This window comes from Macaca nemestrina, chromosome 1 (genome assembly GCF_043159975.1).
Source record: "Macaca nemestrina isolate mMacNem1 chromosome 1, mMacNem.hap1, whole genome shotgun sequence".
NCBI classification, from domain to species: domain Eukaryota; kingdom Metazoa; phylum Chordata; class Mammalia; order Primates; family Cercopithecidae; genus Macaca; species Macaca nemestrina.
In genome coordinates this window covers 81,329,628-81,351,259 of record NC_092125.1, presented here as the reverse complement: position 1 = coordinate 81,351,259, position 21,632 = coordinate 81,329,628, and the positions used below count along the sequence as shown (strand labels likewise).

Sequence of the window (21,632 nt, the reverse complement as noted above, 5' to 3'; positions counted from 1 at the left end):
AATGCAGCTGGTGGGAGTGGGGAGAATCTCAGAAAGACCACATTGAGGACCATCTGAAAACACATGCTATTTTCCCATTCTCACCTACTATTTAAAACATCTAGTAAAGTTTTGCCTAGAGATTATCCCACAGGACCCTTTTAAAAATTAATAAGATTTGTAATGATCATGTTATGTTGCAAAGACAGTAACACGACACTTTTTTAAACTCTAGAAGTTGTTTTCTTAGGCAGGCTAAACAGGCTCTTTGTAATCCTGTTTAGATTATTGGTTTATTTAGCAAATCCTTTCCCCTTTAAATAGTGGAAAGTTAAAAGTCCAATGCATTGATCGAAAATGGCCAATTAGTGGATAGAGATTGAGCCAATTTTACTTTGTTACTTTGCCTCAAATTAAAACCGGCTCTTATAAGAACCTTATTGGGTTCCAAAGAAAAATATTTTTCTTTTCCTTTTTTTTGGAGATGGAGTCTCACTCTGTTACCCAGGCTGGAGTGCAGTGGCACGATCTTAGCTCACCCCAACCTCCTCCTTCCATGTTCAAGCGATTCTCCTGCCTCAGCCTCCTGAGTAGCTGGGATTACAGGCACCATCAGCCTGGCTAATTTTTGTATTTTTAGTAGAGACAGGGTTTCACCATGTTGGCCAGGCCAGTCTCAAACTCCTGACCTCAAGTGATCTGCCTGCCTCGACCTCCCACAGTGTTGAGATTACAGGTGTGAGCCACCGTGCCCGGCCCCAAAGAAAAATATTTCTTGCTAAAAATAATCTGCCCTTAATTTTTTAGGAAAGTGTAGATTACATTACAGAAAGTTATGTTAAAAAAAAAAAAAGAGATTTGAAAATGTAAATGTTGAAGTTTAGTTATTGCAGTTGATTTAAGAACATGGAATTGAACTATTTCACTGTGATTGTCCCAGGGTCGTGAATATCACAGTCACTAAAGGAAGTACAAAGTCAAGAAGTGTAGTCATTGTATGGGTCAGATGAGAGCAGCAGAGGTGTTGACTGTTATTTCAAATGTTGGCTTAAATCCCTTAAGAAGGGAACCTGTTTTCTGCAGCATCATTCTGAATAATTTGGGCCACTGATTTATCTTCTTATTCAAAAAAAAAGTATATGGTTCTCAAGGTTACCTAAAACCGTAAGAATAGGCAAGCTAGAAAAAGCTCCTTCTTGGACTGACTTCTGAATGCAGACCATCATTGCTGTATTTCATGTCCCCCTCCCTAAAACTTAAAACAGCACTCACGGCCCCAGAATCTCAGGAAAGCATACTTATATGCAACAAATACCCATCAGGCTCCACTGAGTTACTGAACTGTGTCCTAGTTGTCCCCTGTATTGTCAACTTCATGTTCTAACTGATGGTTTAGGGGATCTGATGGAAACTCTTGTTGATCCTGATTACTTAGTTGTTTTTGTGCGAGCACCCTTTGGTTTACAAAGCTAACAAAACGAGAAGTGACATCATTTCTTTACACACACACACACACACACACACACACACACGCAAATCCAAAATTAAGGCAATTAAAACACTGTTAAGAACAAAGGGCACAAGATACCACTAATCAACCTTCCATATTCGTTACTTTTTTCTTTTATATTTAATGCAAAGATATGAAACCTTAGTGTACAAAACCAAACATTAATGAAAATGTCTAACAAAAAAAGTAGGTTAATGTAACAATAATTAGAGATAAACTAAATGCCAGCAAAAATTTCAAGAAGCTCCACTATGGCATCCAGCGTATTTGGACGTGATAGTTTCTTCTGCATAAAAAACAATCCGCTTGTGATTTCAACACATTTCTATTTTTGTGATTATGTTTGAACCTTATGAAAAAATCTCAATTGAGTCTGGATTTTTTTAAACCATAGGTTTAATTTTTCTTCTAAAATGACTCTCCTCATTAAAGTGAAAAGATGCAGCTGTTTTCAAAGATACTGTTTGCTGCTATTTCATTCAGAAACTATCCTAACTGCTGGTGGAAAGATGGTTTCCATGTGAGACAATGGGAACCGGGAACATTTCCTAATCTCCTGGAAGATCACATTTGTAAACTACTCTTCACATCACCCCCATGCAAAAGTTTAAAAATTTAGAATGATTGAAGCTCAGGCATAGATTATTACAATAACATTTAATAGCAGCTTAGCCTACCTTTAAAGAATATTATTCTAGGAAGATGTGCATTTTACAGCAATTACACACAAGAAATGAATACACACAGATGAAGCGGTGTGGTTATTTCAAACACAGCTTGTCTCTGTGACAAAATCCTTGCTCTTGGCCTCTTCCACTTTTCAATAAAATAGGGGTTTAAAAAATGACCTTGCAGGGAAGTCAGGAACAAATTTGATAACATGGACTCAAACCTCAGAGATGTTCTCTGTTGTAGTGAGTCTGCAAATTCTTTCCATAACCAAATACCTTCCAAGTTACAAGTATTTCACAGACAGAGGAAAGGGATCTTTTCCCTATGTATAATTTAACCTCTTATCTGTTTTGAAAATTATCTAGAAGATTGGATGACATTTTTTGTGAAACATTACTAGAAACAGTGATCCTCTGCTGCCCAGTAATGAATTAAAAAAAAAAAAAAATCTTAAAACTTTCTAGCCCCAGCAAATAAATACTTTTTTTAAAAAAAGAAATCCATTTGCGAAAAACATAGTCAATTCAAAGTCCCAAATCTGGAGATGAAACAAATGTGAAAAGGGTTCACTGTTGCATTCAAAGTTCAGGGTAATTAATCAGAGATGGGGGATGGGGGTTGGGGGATGGGGGAGGCCCCTCCAGCCCCCTGGAGCCAGAGCAGGCAAGGTGCACCGTAACCATGCCTCCCTGATGGAACCCAGGGAGAAGACATAGGATGTTCCCCCTCCTCCCTCTAGTCTTCATTTTCAAATCAAATGACACTTAGCTTACCTGAAAGTCTTACAGGTTAGGTCATCCGTAAACAAATTGGTTTTTTTTTTTTAAATGCCTTTAAATTCAATCTGTGTGTGTGCCCAAGAAAAAAGTGCTTTTGGGCCACTAAATTTTCACATAACTTTGTGGTTACACATTTCAGAGGGAAATCAAAGACTCTAGTGTTGGGTTTGTGAGTCCTGTTTTCAAGTGTTGCTTCTCCTCCATATATCTCGTATTTATCTAACAGAATTAAGTGCGATGGGAATGGACATAAATTCCTGAATGTCAGTGTTAAAAAATCTAACTGGTTTGGAGAGGCAGCTTAGCAACAGAACACGTGAGATACCTAGAGGGTCTAGTTCCCTGTATGCTGCCTGAAAGTTGGCTGTAATACTTGAGCAAAAGTTATTTCCATCCCTGTGTGAACTAGCGGGAGTGCCATCCATGCTCCTGGGGGCTGGTCCTCCTCCTTGCAGTGTAATCAGGGTCTGTGTATTTCAGCTACACAGTGCGGAGATGCTCAATCTGTGTTCACGGGATGAACTCAGTGAACTGCGAATGTTAGCAGGAGGGATGTTTGCTTTCACTTCAGAGAACAGAATGAGGACAAACTGGTAGAAAAACTACAGGACAACAGATTCCGGTTCAACCAAGGTAGACATGTAGTGAGCTACTGGTCACCGGAGTGTTCAAGCAAAAGCTGGGAAAGTTACTTAACAAATCTGTGGTTTAGTGGATGTGGGCTGGAGTCAATGACCCATAAGATCCCTTCCTGCTCCTGACAGCTTTTTTTTCAGGCCCTGGAATAACATGCAGATCTAATTTGGAAAACTATTCTTAGAAAATAACCAATATAACGTTAGGAGGGAACATTGTATTTACAAATATTTCCACTGTTTTCTTTGGAGGACCAAATTGGAGGTAGAACTCCAGAGGGAAGCAGAATGCAGAGGAACACTTCCAGGATGGGGCTGGAATGCACAAAGGATCAGATGACACCCTATGATGACGGCTGTCATCTGAAGCCTTATCCAGAAAGCAGGCTCCAACAGCTCAATTACTGTCGACTGATCTAACATGAGATACACAAGTGTCATTTAAGATGCTGCCTGAAGGCTCAGTATTTCCAGGTGTTAGCTGCACAAGAAAATAATCCTTACGTGTCTTGAGACACTCTTTAACAAAGGAGAAAGAAGCCTTCTAAACATGGCCCCTCAGGGGCAGAGTTGGAAGCAAGACTTCATCCAAGTTCCCTTGCTCTGAATGCTCACCTGACCTGGATCTGTCTCTGGCATCAGGCAATGTATCCTGGGAAGTGCAGCACTGTTTTGTGTGATCACATCTCTTCATTCATGCCCTTCCTTCTGTGCCTCTAACATAATTGTGGCCTGACACAGATGATGCTCATGGCTCCTGGGTTAACAGCTAAAATAACTGAACAACTGTACATTTTGGTTAAAGTGGAAAAGACACTGGTGTGGATATAAGTGTGTTCTTGGCTTCATGTAAAGTCTACTGAAGCAGACATGTGGGATGCATTATTAAGGTGCTTGGCAATTGATTTTTTACATGAAGCCTCACCAAAAATGTAAATTTTAATGTTGTTTAGTTTTTGGATCCCAAATGAAGTGGCTCAATTAAAATTAGAGCAATTCCTAGTATTCGTGTTGAGCGATCGGAAGTCCTGATCACTGCCCACAAAATACACTAGAATGAGGATACCAGGTGAATATGATGGCCCAGGAGAACAGAAACTTTAATTCAAACTTTAAACCTCCAGTTCACTGCAGTGGGAGTGTAGAAAGAGATATAAATATATAAATATTTCTATATTTCTATATTTCAAGCTGGGCATAAATGCAAAAAACAACAATTAGCCAATCATCCAATCTAATAACCTAACACACTCAGCAGATTTGTAAGTTTATTGTTCCTATGGAATATAAAAATATTCTATAATTGTTAATGTGAAACACGCTTGTTGCTGTATTTTTGGGCTTCTTTTCTAAGCTTCTGGATTTTACTTCCATGTTAAAAGAATAACTGAGGCACTGGTTCTGAATTGAATGCTGTATTTATTATAGTGTTTTTATTAACAAACTTTCACCAGAAAGTTCCGAGTGTATTAATACAGCAGGCACATTGGCTTCCATGTTTGGCATTTGACAGTCCACAGAATTGCACTTCACTCGCACAATTCCGCCACAGCTTTGTGAATTATTTGGGCAGGACCTACAACCAGCCTCCCCCATTAAATGATTAAATATGATTTTTGGTTCATTCTGATTGAAATGTTCTGAGTTCACACTTGCATCCATCTGTGACAAGCTCAGCTCCACTTTCCCTCCTGCCTTGTTTTCAGTCCCCCCACTGCTCTCCATATTGCTCATGTCTCTATTTTTACAGAGTTCCCTTTGTTTATTCTCGGGGTCGCAACACGTTTTGAGAAATGATCCAGTGCTTCTGCAGACAAATGATGATGGCTCTGCCATCTTTGGAAGATGCTCTTCTATGCTCCTCTGAAGACTGTGTACATTGGTGTGGCCAGTTTTTTCTTGGGCCTGAATGTGCTGCACTGGCTGGAGGAAACAATTCCTAGGCAGAGAATTCTGCATTCCAGCTGGCTTTACTCTGCCCTGCAGGCAGGGACAGTGGTGGATGTGTGTGATGGGGTGCACAAAGCCCTCGGCAGCTTGGTGTGTGGCCTTCAGAGGTGCCACGCCGTTTTGGATCTGGACAAAGCTGCTAGCGGTAGGAGCGCACTGGTGGCACACGCAGTCCCCCATCTGCTGGCAAGAGTGCGGGCCGTATTTCAAGCGTTTGTAGGCATTTGGGCAGCCACATCTCTGATTCAGAGAGAAGAAGTGACACATGGTGTGCTGTTCAAGAGAGGGCTGTAACAAGGCAGAGCTAGTGTCATTTTTAGTGCTTTTGCTGAGTTCACTGTTGTAAGCTGCATGCACAGGCATCCCTAAATTCTTTGCTTGGCTGTTGAAAAATTCAGAGCAGATGTGGGTCTCTTCATAAGTGGTCTTCTCAGAGGCAGTGCGGCTGTGGGAAGCCAGAGGTTCTAATTCATAAAACTCATGCTCCAGTTCAGATTTGGGGCCCCTGGGATCTAAATAAGCATTTACGGTATGTGTTTTGCTTTGTCCCTTGTCACTAGGACTTGTAGACAAGGCATGGGAAAAGGCACTGCACTGTAGTTTTTTAGGTAAGGGAATCTGACCACAGGTCCCCTGTGGTCCAAGGCACCGGCACATGCACTGGAAAAAGAAGGTGGCGAAAGCCCAGCTGATACACATGATGAGCATCATGAAGGTGCCCAGCTGGGTGTACGCTAGAACTGTGGAGGGCATCATCATGGCCCCTGCCACGAAGGTGGTCAGGGCAGCCATGGCAATCGCAGAGCCCATGCGACTCAGAGAGAAGATCACCTTGCCTTCTCGGTCGGGATCTGGAGCCAAGCGGTAGGCAACCCCATAATGGACGGCAAAGTCTACAGACAAGCCAACGGCAACGGAAATGGTGACAGATTCCAACACATTTAGCTCCCAACCCAGCAGGACGAGAGAACCAACAGTGACAAATATTGTTCCAGCAATTGAAATGATGGCATAAAGGCTTATGATGATGTTCCAAGTTGTCAGCAGCATCACACTAAATGCAACAGCAACTGAAAGCCCCATGGCAATGAGGGTGCCATCGGAGAGGCTATCCTGGAGGTCATAGAACTCCAGATTGCTGACAAACCAACCATTGCTGAGGCCTTCAGGGGCCGAACTCAGCTCATTGGATATCCATGAGTCCACCTCTTTATAAAACTGATGCATCTTTTCATAAGCCAGTGTGAAGAGGTAGGTACTCTGGAACTCTAACACCACTGCCCTGATAGTATCATTAATATCAAACCTCGGCCCTGGGGTTTTGCTATCCAAATGGTACCCTGTACTCCTTTCCAGCTCCATGATAGCTCTCTTGATGCACAGTTCAAAAATCTCTTGCTTGTAGGGGAAGCTCCAGTGGCTGCAGCATGGGTACAGGGCAGGCTCATCACAGTCCTGGTTCTCCATCCACTGTTTGAACGTCTCAATGAAGCAGCTGGTGAAGTCCTGTTCATCAGTCTGGTAAAAGAACGTTTGGTTTCTCAGTTTTTGACAGAAGTGCAAAATCCATGCCTGGGAAGCTGGGCTGGCGATGTTAAAACTGCTATCTAACGTCAACTTCCCTTTACTCTTGGGATTTAGTGGATTGCCATTGTCTTCTGGGGACACGCCCCAGATTACTGTGATGGGCATGTGGAGCTCCTCACCATGGTGAACACGTTCAAACATGAAAAGCTTTTTGTATTCAGCATCATAACGCTCAAAAGGATGAGACGACCTGAACACCTGGAACTCGGATAACTCCAGTGAGGGCAGTTTCATCTTTGGATTTATACATACAATGTAGGCCCCACCTACAGTTAAGGCAAGGAACCCAAACAGCCAAAGGTAGCGAAACTTAATGACAATGCATGGCAATACTTTTTCAAAAAAAATTCGAGATGCTTCTGAAATGGCAAAGAGTACTTTGTGGCACTTCTGGCAAGCCACTGTCCAGCAGCTTTTGTTATCATATATTTGGGGCTGGGGCTTTTTGAAGCAAGTGAATATATTAAGAAGATACCGTTCATGCAGCACAACAACTGCTGGAAGCCATGTGACCATCAAAACATAATTCACCAAAATAGCTGTCCCTGCATAAACTCCAAAGCATCGGATTGCTGTAATGTTGCTAACATAGTTAGCATAAAAGGCAGCAGCAGTGGTAAAACTGGTGACGAACATGGAGAGGGCAGCGTGCTGCAAGGTGATGCTTACAGTTTCTGAGGTTTCAGCATGAGGCTTATCAAATTTTGTGTAGTTCCAAACATCACACAGGACAAAAGCATCATCTGCTCCAATTCCAACCAAAATAATAAGGGCAGTGAGGTTCATAAAAGGAAAAAATTCGAAGTGAAATACTACACGATAGAGAAAATAGGAAACAATCAAAGAACTGATTATTGCAAACATTGTCATCAGAGTGATAAACATGGACTTGGTGTAGACACACATGACTAAAAGGACAATCACAATGGCTATGGCAGGATACACAGTATCCATTAGAAGATAATCCTGAAACAAACTGTGTTTGATACCAAACTCAATCCCGGTGATGGTAGTCACGCCGTCAGAAGAGTTCCAGTTTTCAAAGTTGTCCAAGTAAATGTTCATCATGCTCTCCCCTTTCTCTGTGGGAGAGAAGAGCATGCTGTATTTTAAAGCTGGCGTGGCATAGTCAGCCGTCTTTGGGGTCATAAAGTCCTTGTCCACCAAGTAATGGAGGATCTGGTACACGGCATTGTACTTGGTACATTTGCGTGGCACATTGGTGCACTTGAGCTGGTCCTTTCTTCTGGCTGCCATGTCCCAGCAGTCTGGCCCAAGAGTGCCATTTTGGTAGTGTTTGGCACAAGTCCGAAGCAGCTTCAAGGTATGAGAGACGTCTCGCTCGACTATCTTCTGACAGGACGATCTATTGTTCAGAATGGCGATGTAGTTTCCCAGTGTCCAGCTGGGGCAGCAGGAGGCAGCAGTGGTCCTCTGGCAGAGATCACCAAACTGGGGGTGAGATCTGATCTGCAGAGATAGAGACAAGCAGAAGGACTACAGTTTAAATTGGTTCATAATCGTTCACAACTGGAAAGGTCTGCACTAAGGTGACCTTGAGGGACAGGGAAAGTTACAAAAGCTAAATCATTATCCTCTTAAATTAGGAATCAGTTTGAGAACAGGGTGAAATTTCCCCCTAAATGGCCTCATGTTACAGGATGCCCTTTAGGTTACTTTATTTTGAATTAAAAACTACTGTTTGGGGATGACATGCAAGTGTGAAACAACTTCAACCAATGCTAGTTTTGTTTACAAAAGGAGATCAAATTAACACCTACTTAGTCAACAAGACTTTTAAAAGTCACTTTAAAAAGCAATGAAGTGGACAGGTTGTGCAGCTTAGGTATGTACCTGTATAGGATGAAGAAAACAACTGTACAATTGATACAAATTTGTGGTTTTGCCTAAAATTCTGGTTATCAGCATGAAATTGTTGGTGACTAAAGTACTATATTTCAATCAACAGTTAGAAGCAAAGATGATATTCCCTAGAGAACTGCTTTGGCCTGAATGTTTGTGCTTCTCCCAAATTCAAGTTGAAACCTAATCCCCAGTGTGTTAGGGGGTGTGGCTTTTTTGGAGGTGACTAAATTACAAGGGAGGAGCCCTCATGAATGGGAGTAGTGCTTTTATAAGAGTCCATGAGGACACATAGAACGCCCCATCTATGAGGAACAGGTCCTCACCAGACTAAATCTGCTAATTCCTTGATCTTGAACTTCTCAGCCTCTAGAACTATAAGAAATAAATTTTTGTTGTTTATAAATTACCCAGTCGGAGGTATTTTGCCACAGAAGCCCAAACAGATTAAGACAAAAACTGCTTGGTGAATCAAAAAGTGACCCCAGTAATATCAAAAGTGCTGATGTCAAGAAGCATCGGCCAGGCACGGTGGCTCACGCCTATAATCCCAGCACTTTGGGAGACCGAGGCGGGTGGATCACCTGAGGTCGGGAGTTCGAGATCAGCCTGGCGAACATGGTGAAACCTCGTCTCTACTAAATATACAAAATTAGCTGGGCGTGGTGGGCGCATGCCTGTAATGCCAGCTACATGGGAGGCTGACGCAGAAGAATCGCTTGAAGCCAGGAGGCGGAAGTTGCAGTGAGCTGGGATTGTGCCACCGCACTCCAGCCTAGGCAACAGAGTGAGACTCCATCTCCAAAAAAGAAGCATAAAAGTCTAGAATAAAATTGTTTCCTGAAGTATGAGTAGAAAAGGGCAATGTTTCTAGATTAAAATATGATTTATATCTGATTTTTAAATTGGTATATACAATAAAATAAATGCTGAAGAATTTAATTATTTCTTCCATAAAGTTTATTCAAATTGGCAAAAATCCTTTTTTGGAGAACTTTCTCTTTTGGTAAATGAGGGCCTGCTGCATATTAGCAAGTATGATAATTCTGGATTTGGTGTGGAAAGTATTTCATTTAAAACACTGTTCCAGGAGAAGGCTTTCCATCTTACGGCTATTGTTATAAAAAATTGAAAAATTGTTCCATCACTGGTTTGCTAGATTATGGTAAAGTCTGTACCATTCCATTCTGTAAATTAGATGAGTAGCCCCTCTTCTCTGAGGTGAGAATAAGAAATATTCCTCTTCTCCTGAGCCTGACCAGAGAGTTCTCTTTAGGAGAACTAGAACTAAAGATGACCTGGTCCTATCAGTTTCCCTCATCTCTATTTACCAAAGGCTGTTACAGGCAAGAAACTCCAAAGTTCAAAGAGGAAGTGAGTATTTATTTTTTCTAGTAGGATTAAAAACACTCTTTACCTTGATTAAACTAGGCTTTATCAATCATATATTGAAATGTCTTCTCAAAGTAGAGCAGCAGCTGGCATGAATCACCTCTTTAGAACTTGGACTTACCCAAGAACCAAGTTACCTATGATCCCTGAACTCTGTTTACCAGGATACTTTCCTGGGATTAATCCTGTGGGGGTGGGGTGTAGATGAAACAGGACTAGCCACGTGTTGAGAACTGTGGAAGTTGGGTGACCTATTTCGACAGTCCCTTACACTATTTATCTACTTTTGTATATGCTGGAGGATTTACATAATAAAAAGTTGTTTGTTTTTCTAAAGATAACGCTATTGAGGGTAAAGAAAAATGAACCCAAAAGGTTATTGTTCAAATGTACTAAAATAATATTTACTTTAACAAAGGCTTCATTTTAAAGCTCATTTTTGAGGAACAATCGTAGATGTCCCATAAACTAGGATAATTCATACTTGACTGTTTCCAGGTAAAAACATTCACATATGCTAACTTAGGGAAAAATGAACCACCTAACAACAGGAAACCCTGGAATGGCATCTCACTGGTTTTCATGGCAGATTACCAGTTTTACCTTACAAAGAAGTAACATACAAACCACTAGGGTCAGCTTGATGAACTGAATGAAAGGTAATGCAACCCCAATGTCTGACAGTTTTCAGATGGAAGAAAATGAACTGTATCCATTGTGAAAATCCATTATCAGCTAGAAGGAAAATGACCTGTAGTTGCTGAAATAATCAAATGTCAAAGATAAAGGACATGGAGTTGCCAAGTAAAACTGGGAGAGAAAGCATAGAATTCTGTCCTTGAATAATCTTTTCAAATAATAGCACATTTTTAGATGTGTATAGTTGACCAAAGATTAAGAAGTTAGACATTATAAACACAGACTAAATACTATTTTGATGGCTGCTATTAAAAACAAGTGCTAGTAAGTCACTGGGGAGCCAATTCTCCAATTGAAAGATGGTACTGATTGATGTTCAACCTTTGGGAAACCAGTTTTCGAGAACGCATACGGGTTAAGAAACAAGGACAGAGAAAAGACATCATGACTGGTTTTCTCTACCCTTTGTTGGATGCCAGCACTGAATTTAAAGGAATGGAGTTCAAGGAATTGTCTATACTTTTAGGGAGTACGGTCATATGTTCTCGATCTATTCATCCATTCAAAAGCAAATTTACTGAGCATCTACACAAGATGAGTAAGACACAGTTGTCCTTCCTCTCAAATGGTTCGCGGTGTGGCAGGGAAATCAGACACAAACATAAATAACTGTAATTCAAAGCGAGAAGTATGGTATTATATGTAAGGGCTTATGGTGACCTACAGAGCAAGTACCCAGGTCTGTAAGTGTGATGTGACAATGGCACTACCTTAGTCACATGTGACTGAGATATAGAAACACAGAAGCATGTATTATATTATGGGGGCTTGAAGAGACTGGAAAGCAGGCATGTCTTCACACAGAACAGATATGTTTTTGCCATATTTTTGGAAGAGGGATTCATATGAATAATTTCAAAATCTTTGAAGTTTATAAAAATAAAAATGGAGTTAGTGGAAGCAACTTCTTATAACTCTCATGAGGAATATAGCCCTTCTAATTCTAGTTATTCACAAGATGGGTGCTTAGGGGAACCATTGTGCTTATGTGGTTATAACATGTCTTTGTGCACTTCCCTAGTTAGATAGTGGCAGGGGTGGAGTTGACTTAAAATAGAGGGTAAAGGAAGAGAAGAGAGAAAAAGAAGAAACCAGCAGAGAGTTTTAAATGATACCTTAACTTTTAAAACTATTGGCTAAGTTGAAGATATTTTAAGAAGCTGAGAAAAGAACAAAAGGGAGGAAAATTAAGCCCTTAATACCAGGTTCAATTGATTGCTGGACCCTCCTCCCTGCGTAACAAAGCTCCCTATGTATTAAACATTTAAGGGGAGCCTAGGGAGAAAAGAAAAAGCAAGGGCTCTGTAGCCCTCTTTAAAACAAGAATAGGAAAACATGTTTCTGGAATCTTCTAAGCTTCAGGGGTTTTCCAGCTGTTCACAAAAGTCACCCTAGTAAACAGTCTCTGACACCAAATTTCAAATCCCTTTACAAGCTGAGTCCTCAGAGCTCCAACTTCTACATTGTACAAAGACTACAGAACAAGTAAATGGTTTCCAGCAGTCAAAATTACAGAGACTCACTTCTGGTTACTAATGACACGAGTGTGTCCTTTAGGATGTCAAAGGGTAGAAAGAGGCAATGAAGAAGAGTAGGGGAATCAACTGAGGCTCCTTTTGAAAGTGTGTAAGAAAACAAGCATTTCTGTTAGGAGGTAGAAAACAGGATCAGAAACAGAAGCACTTCACTTTGGAAACCAATGCTGTCTGAATTATGAGTATAAATGGCATGTAATTTAAAGAAAATCTAGAGTTTGAACTAAATGTGCTGTAAACACAGGCAGGCGACAGTTGAAACATCTGGTCTCACTGGGATGTTATACTAATTACCAGACGTTTTCTGGAGTCAACCCCCCAACAATTAAGGTCTTCTGCTTGCTACCACTTGGTTGTGCCCCATTTAACTTCAGAGTTGTTAATAATCAAGTGCTTCCATATAACAACCAGGATCTGGGGGCTGGGGGAGAGGAACAACTGCCAAGTAGTCTTAGGACAACTCGGCTCAAACCACTGTAACAAATAAAAATCCTAACAGTGTCTTGAACTGGGAGACTAAAAAAAGGTACAGTAATAATCTGAAAGCCGAACTGTTAACCAATAGTTATTATTTAAGATAGCAGATGAATATATCATCTCTATGAGGAAGGTTTATTACAGGTTCATAGAGTTTGAGACTAGAATACAAAGGTGTTTATAACTGGTAAAAATAGTATTTAACAAGTTAAAATGATAACCATACTCTCTAAGGTAGACTTTTGGGGCTCTGATCACCTACTTATTCATTTGTTGGTATGGATTTATAATTGGCCATACCAACCATTCATTTTGACATGTGTCTTGAGTCTGGTTTTCAAATTCTCACAAGAGGACCACAATACTACTCTCTTCCTAATTAACTGCCAAAGCATATAGATAATGCTCTTAGTTGGTGACTTACAAAGTATGTACTAAAAACATGTAGTTGTCCTGTTCTTGCCAGGGATTACAAACTTAAACTCACAGCTGTCCAATCCTTATCATCAACTCGGTAGAAAGACAGACTTAGACAAGCAGAGTACATCTATTCTTTAGATAGTCTAAATTATGCAAATGCAACAAGCTAAACCATTAGAAAGCCACATACTTAGACTCCATTGCTTTGATCTCTTACAGAAATGCTTTCGCTATATGTTTTCTTGCTACCAGCCTACCTATGTTTTGCAAATCAGCTGAACTTTAATATTGTATCTCTTCTAAGCATGCTGTTAACAATTTTGTATACAGCATCACACTTCTTTTATGAAGACTATAGGGGAACTGTCTCCTCCTGTCTTAGCAGGAGGAAAAGCTGGGCTTCTAAAAAACAAATTTGTTACCCTATTTTTAGGACTTTTGTTACTGATTGTGAAATTCTTTTTGCTCTGGCTGCTGGGAAGTTAGAGATAAGTTTGCAGCTCCCATGAGCAAATGTACAAGATTGTGGGGTGTGCATTATTATGAATCTCATCTTAGCTTTATTATTTTCCTCCCATTGTTTTCCCTTCATGTAATTCATTCAACTTATGTATCCTGTCCTTTGCATATGCTTTTCTGTAAACTACCTCAACATGACGATTTTTATCATCCATCGATCTACATAAATCATGTTGAGGTAGTTACAAATATATATATACAAATATATACATATATACATATACATATATATATATATAGAGAGAGAGAGAGAGAGAGAGAGATGAAATAATATACTACCTTTATTTATGAAACCCATCATGGCATACTATTGCTTACTGGCTTTTGAGTCTCAGAGTCTAACATGCACTCATGGAATAAATTGCTAGAATAAATTCTTTAAGAAAAAAAAGGATACTTATTCCGGACCACAGTGACTTTTTAAGCTTCATTTCTGTGGGAAATGGCACTGTATAAGGAAACAAAATGGGGGCGATATCTTCCTCACTAGAAGCATAAAGCAGGGTGGGTAAAGGCAGACTCTGGAGTTCAACTTGGCTGGGTTCCAATCCTGGAAGTGCCCGACCACAGATGTGAACTTTCCTCAACTAAAAAATGGGCTATTTAGTATTTAATTCATAACACTGTCATCGGGATTAAATGAAATAATGTGTTAAAGTATTTAGAACACTTCCTGGCACATGATAAATACGCACTAAATATCAGCTATTAATTAACTGAGTGAATTCAATCACTTCAGAGTCTTCAGGAAAGGGAAGGTCTGAAGATCAACCAAAGGTAGAAGAATGAGGACAAGAAGGGATAGAAGTTAATGAACTGCACTCATCCAAGGTGTGATTATAAAGTAACCAGACTGGCTTAGCTTCTCTAAGCTTAATTTATCATCCGTGTAAAACACATTATAAATTCCAAGGTCATAGATCCATTGTGAATGATGTACAAGTACCCAGCATAAAATCTTGCACATAGTAAATATCACTACACATTTACAACTTTAGAGTTAACTTTCTGTATAAGAAGTATCCTAATGCATGACAAGGAGAAATAGGTTCATAGCCTTCAAATAAGGAACTGATAGCTGTAGAAGAAAATATCACAAATAAAGATTGATCACCAATTAAGAAACTTTGGTCTGTTTATAGATCTTTTGTGGTTTTGTCTATGTGAAAGGAAGATGGCACTGACAGAAAATCCCAATACCTCAGTCGATTGGAAAGTCATTTTCAAAATGTACAGCCTCTTAGAATGAAGGATGGGGTAAATCTGGGAGATCTGGGACCAACTAACTAGGTTACCTGGTTAAGATATGTATTTCTTAGAAGGTACTCATATTAGCACGATGAGACTGCTGGTTTGGGTGATCTCTTCTTTCCTTTCTACCGCCTATTTCATTAAGACATTTCCCTGTTGATAGAACAGGTGATTGCATCAGGTTGTCAGGCTAGCTCTCAGCAGGGCACATGATTCGATTTTTAACTAACCAGTTATTTTACATTTTAGAGTTATGTGGGAACACAAAGTGTTCCTTTTATGCCAGTTGCTTTGCTTGGACAAGTTCATTAGTGACATCAGATAGCAGCTGCTATTTAGAGAAACTGTCTCTGAACATATGAAATTGACAGCTCTTCCAAACCCAGAAGCTCACTACATTTTCTGATGCTGACATGTTTTTGGCTCTAGAGAAGACTGAGAGACAAAGCGCCTGTCGTCTTGCATTCTGGTGTCTCCCAAAGCAACAAGGTGTTTAGCATTCAGGGCAGTCTGGATTGGATTACTCTGGCCATTTACATAGATACTGTATTTATGCTCTTTGATGTCCCCTTTCCCAGCCTGCTCCCTAAATTTCCCTTTGAGGTCACTGGCCCCAATGACCCAGTGATTGCCAGAGAGGCAGACATTTCATTGCACAATTAAGATGCTGACAATTGCCTCAGGGCGGGAAATAGGGACCGATGAAACTAGGTTAGGAAATCAAAAATACAACAAAAGAAGAAAAGCAGTCTTAAATATTATACTGAAAAGAAATATTCTGTGAAAGAACAGAAAACACCATCAACAGCCAGAGACCATGAATGGGAAAGAAAAAGGAAGATGGTATGTTTTAAAGTTAGAGAAGGAAACACGGACACTTTGATCCTGGGATCTGAGAGAATGCAAAGCTGGCCTGCTGGAGTTTACTCCTCAGTAGGTAAGCCTCTTAAGTACTTTCATCTGATCAGACACCAGGGTCAGCAGTAAAAGGAGTTTCAATAATACAACCTTATTTATGCTAAGGTGATTTTAGTTTTATTTTACATACCCTGGAATTATCTACATTGCACATCGATTTAATTGCAGGTAAATTCCATAATGTCTCCCCTCCAGATGAAGTAAATACCACTCTGGAATATCGGTCACCTGGTGATATGAAAAAAAAAAAGGAAAGAAAAAGGTTTATAAATTATTCATTTATTTCATAAGACTCAGGATTCGGAAATAACTCAAACTGGGAAACCACATGGACAATTCATTAGCAGCAGGAAATTCTTTCCTTTGATAAATTCCAGGAGAAAATGTTAAAAGAAACAAACAAAAAAAGCAATGCCATAATATTGTCTTAGCGCAAAGCCTTTGTCTACTCACTACATCTTAAAATTGTATGAAATATATAGCAAATCTATTTTTGGTCAGACTATAGGAAGAAAAATCCATAGGAATTTACAATAGGAAACTAATTGAATATATCCCTTTTAATTTCACAACACATCACCATAATAAAAAAAGATGCACTAGGGAATACCAAGAATGGATTATAGGGATGTTCTCCCTGGCAGCTAACTAGAGAGGAAAGATGGTGGGTGATCTATTTAAAATCACTAAAAAGAGTCAACTAAGTACAGAATGCTGGCCATATTCCGGTTGAGTACATGGTCTCTCTGGTATACTAGAATCTAGAAAAAATATTTTGACAATCAGATTAACAAAAAATATGTTTCTGAATAAGGGAGGTTGTATGATATACCAGAAAGAGCATGCATGGTCTTTAAAGTCAGATTAGGATATAACCAGGTCCTGTCATTTACTAGCTATGTGACCTTAGGCAACTAACAACTTCTCTGAGCCTTGGTTCCTCATTTGTAAAATGCAGACAGCAATATCTATCTCAAATAGCTGTGAGAATTAAATGAGATGATAACAGATGCCCAACAATATTGTTTCTGTATCCTTAGAACAGAAACAACATGAACCACATATTAAAAAATATGAACCACATAAAACAAAGAAGATTAATTTTATGTTAGTTAAAATGCCTAATTGTGCTAACAAATCAGCTGGTAAATTTATGAGTAAAGCTTTATTAGAAAAGGTTTTATCTATGATCATGAAGTTTTGGCTATCATCTTATGTTGACTAATTTTGGAGAGCAAAATCAGCCTGGTGGAAACTGAAACATTTCATTTACACAGAGTTGGTAATGGCTTTAGTCAAGGCAGAATCTACTTATAAGACAATATTTAGCATTGACTATTGACATGTAATGTTTTTCCTGGTTAAGATCATAACTAACAGATGTTGGTTAAGCAATAATATATAGTAACACTTTGATTGAGAGAAATAAACCAGCCAGAACATGCAAGTAACCAGAGTTCAACTTCCTAACGTTTTTTAAGAGAAGAGACAGAAAAGGAAACACGTATTGCTTCCTGGGATCAGTATAAGATTCTGCCTAATCTCCCACTATCTATTACTATACAGAGTAAGAGATCAAAATAAAGATCCTGAGACTTGGTAAGCTCCAGAAACATCAATGATCCAATCAAGTCATCTAGTGTTCTCTTAAGTGTTCTAATAAGACAGGAAAACATACATTTAAGAGGGATTTTCAATAACAACAGCAAAAGCTGAAATCAAAAGAGCTTTAATGTTAATATTTACTTAATTAGAAATTACACTATCCACAGTTCCTCAATCCTAATCACTATGGCTAATCAATGGCTTACATACTTATATTCATGTCCTCTAGGCTGTGCCTTCCTTCTTCCCTGGCAGCTGCAGAGTGATCAGGCTGACTCCATGTTACAGCAAATTTTGGGTAGTGAATTTGTTGCCAACATTTAGAGATCTGATGATTCCACATTCAAATCTGGATTTTTGGCCAGGTGCGGTGGCTCATGCCTGCAATCCCAGCACTTTGGGAAGTCGAGGCAGCAGGATCACCTGAGTTCGGGAGTTTGAGAGCAGCCTAACCAACAAGGAGAAACCCCATCTCTACTAAAAATATAAAATTAGCCAGGCATGGCGGCGCATGCCTGTTATCCCAGCTACTTGGGAAGGCTGAGGCAGGAGAATCACTTGAACCTGGGAGGCAGAGGTTGCGGTGAGCTGAGATCACGCCATTGTACTCCAGCCTGGGCAACAAGAGCAAAACTCCATCTCAAAAAAAAAAAAAAAAAAAAAAAAAAAAAATCTGGATTTTTGACCTCTGGCAAGTTCTTGCAACATTTGGGTCCTCATTTCTAGAACCCCATCTTTTGTCGCAGCTAAGTAGCAGCTGATTTCTTTAGACAGGGCAGATGTTCCTTAGTGTTCCACAATCACCATCACTTCTCTTGTCATACCTAGCTAGCTTTATTCACTTGTATTATATGACAGGCCCGAAGTATTCAAACTTTGAACCTCTAGACTTTATTGTTTTCACCTCTCTACCTCTACTGCCTAGTGATGAGGCAGCACACTGACGGCTCTTAATACAGTACTGCTTTTTGAATGAATCAGAACTTTAAGTCATTTTCTGATTCATTTTAGAATGAATCAAAACTTTAACTGATTTTTAAATAATTCAACAGATTATTTCAAGGTTCAATCCAAAAATATGTACCTGTATTTGATCTAGAAATAAACAGTACAAGGAATGTTTAAAAAGACTTCAAATGTTGGGCGAGGTCGAGAATTTCATTAGATTTATATCTTCCTTAAAATAAGAAAACTCAATCATTACTTTTTTCATTAATTTTAATAATATAATAAACTCAGACTAGTAGTTGACTAAACTAGAGAAATAAAAGAAAAAGTTAATTAGCCAAAATTTCTTTAGGTTCAACAGCAACAGTGAAGCTGTGTGACTAGCCACACACGACTATCAGTCTAGACTGTGATCATGTTCAATTTTAAATGCCAGCAAACCGCTGAGCGTGTGTTCATCTACGATGCCACTCACTTGGAACGTCGCAGAAAAAGCTGTCCTTGTGGAAGTTCCAGTCAACTTCTCTTTTCTCTCTTTCATAATGATCATCTGACCATCTATCATCCCGATGGCTGAAATGGAATGACAATTTGATCTTCAATAAAGTTCTCGCTATTTCAAGGCTGATAAGCATACTGGAAACAGTACTTCCTCAAAGCCATGACCTGCTTAGTTCTTGATATTAAGTTGAAAGGATTAAAAGAAGCAATCAACATTAATTTTCTCACTTCTAAAAAAGAAAAAAAAAAAAGAAAATCTCACCTTTTCATCCTACTACAACAAAATCTTCAAACACAATGACAAGCTAAACAAATTCAGTGGCAAAGATTTTGAGCCACACATTTTACATTTAAATTTTTTGTTCAGGCAGTATTTTAAGAGGAATTCATTAAGCAATGTTTTATCTAAAAGTTATATAAAAATAAATAATTGATTACCTTTTGGCTTGTTCATCTGCATATTTAAAGGGATAATTTGCTAATGTTGCTTTGTATCCTGTATTTTTCACCATATTATTCCATGTGACCAGTCTCTGGCCTATTGCTGTTCCTCTTGGTTCAAAACCCTAAGGCAAAATTACAAGTGCTCGTTAGTGTATTTCATTTCAGGCTAAGTATAGTTACAATGAAAGCTTGGGAGAGCAATGTCAAAGTAATGTATAGCTTTCGACAGAAAATATAGCTCCTCACAGCTACTCCAGAGGTGACTGCATTAAAACAAGATGCCTTGACATGATAATCATCACCTATTTGCTGTGACAAAACAGTTTGATTCTTTGGTATGATACATGTCTAAGGAAAGTTTATCTTTTCAACTCATGCCTAAGCATTTAGTAAATACTTATTTTTATCTTATAAAAATTATGATAAAATTAAATCATGTTACACATCGTTAGTATTTTTACAAGAGTGCTTCATTATCCTTGATCATATTTTCCTCATAATTCCACTCCAGAGAAACATTTACTTAAAAACAGACTCCGCTATCTGTTAGTAATACTGAAATTCCTTTAACTTCTTTGGGAGAAAACAGAGACAGTGTTAAAGACTTTATGAGAATAATTTTATAGAAGGCAGATTCTCCAATTTATTGCTTTTTAGCTTAAACATGGGGACCAAGAAGCAAACCTTCCAGATTTTTGAGGGTAAGCAAGTTCCTTGATCTTTTAACAACCTGATAATACAGATAAAGTAATGTCTTTACTTTTCAGAAAGAGAATTGTTGCTTGAGAAGGTTTTTAAAGAAATGGGTTACTAAATAACATAAGGCAACATGTATTAAAATACACAATATTTGAAGATGATTTTAGGCTAAAGAAAACATAAATGCTACTCACCAGCAATGGATCGGAGAAGTCAGGAAGCTCTGGCACTAATACTCCAACCAAGGCACAGACCACGATGAACATGGTGCACATGCCCAAGACCACCACTGGCCAGTCAGCTATCAGGGCTGCGTAACTACAAAACACAAAGAAGTGTCAGCTATCAGGGCTGCATAACTACAAAACACAAAGAAGTGTCAGCTATCAGGGCTGCCTAACTACAGAAACACAAAGAAGGCACAAAGAAGGCCCTTTGCAGAAATATTTTTGGTACCTAAGAGAGCAATTCATTAAATCCTCATATTGTAGACCAAATACAGGTATTTATCAATACAATATCTAATGGGGTTATAAGTATTTGTATGTAATTGTAGTAGAAAGTTACAAGATCATTCTCCCCTCATTTTTGTGATCAAGTAGCACTTTATGCCACAGGCTACTGAGAGTCAGAATAATGTTCGTATATGACAAATAACATTTTATATCTACATCTATGCCTGTAAAAGATATAAAATACACACTTCATTAGTGGAAAGAAAATAAATTTTAACAGAGGATCCATTCTCTATGCAGTGTCTTCCAGAACTTTTGTTGCTCTAGTTATTCCCTTTCTCCACACCTTTACTCTCACAGTTCTTAAAGAAGAACTCAATCTATAAACAGGTTCATATAGTTCTAATCTTAAAAATAACCAAATTGAGGGCTGGGCGCGATGGCTCACACCTGTAATCCCAGCACTTTGGGAGGCCGAGGCAGGCGGATCACAAGGTCAGGAGTTCGAGACCATTCTGACTAACATTGTGAAACCCTGTCTCTACTAAAAATACAAACAATTAGCCGGGCATGGTGGCGCACACCTGTAGTCCTAGCTACTCGGGAGGCTGAGGCACAAGAATCGTTTGAACCCAGGAGGCGGAGGTTGCAGTGAGCCGAGATCGTGCCACTGCACTCCAGCCTGGGTGACAGAGTGAGATTCTGTCTCAAAAAACAAACAAACAAACAAATGAACAAACAAAAACAAACTAAACATTTCCCACAAACCTGTAACTTTCCTTCTAGCTAAAACT

The 21,632-nt window shown here is 39.2% G+C and overlaps 1 protein-coding gene across 16 annotated transcripts in view; it reads right to left on the bottom strand.

Moving 5' to 3' along the window:
• Window positions 1-2,849: 2,849 nt before the first annotated feature.
• The window catches only part of LOC105478099 (dispatched RND transporter family member 1), a 212,086-nt gene continuing 193,303 nt past the window's right edge, over window positions 2,850-21,632 (bottom strand). For 11 of the 16 annotated variants that reach the window (XM_071081029.1, XM_071081053.1, XM_071081037.1 and 8 more), the window contains 5 exons: window positions 20,578-20,701; window positions 19,679-19,806; window positions 19,215-19,312; window positions 16,317-16,414; window positions 2,852-8,582 (listed from right to left, as the gene is read on the bottom strand). In XM_071081029.1, coding sequence (XP_070937130.1) covers window positions 4,998-8,582; window positions 16,317-16,414; window positions 19,215-19,312; window positions 19,679-19,806; window positions 20,578-20,701 — 4,033 coding nt within the window. In that variant the 3' untranslated portion in view covers window positions 2,852-4,997. Of the gene's footprint in view, window positions 8,583-16,316; window positions 16,415-19,214; window positions 19,313-19,678; window positions 19,807-20,577; window positions 20,702-21,632 lie in introns of all 16 variants that reach the window. The other 5 variants (XM_071081065.1, XM_071081066.1, XM_011735101.2 and 2 more) reach the window with 2 other exon arrangements.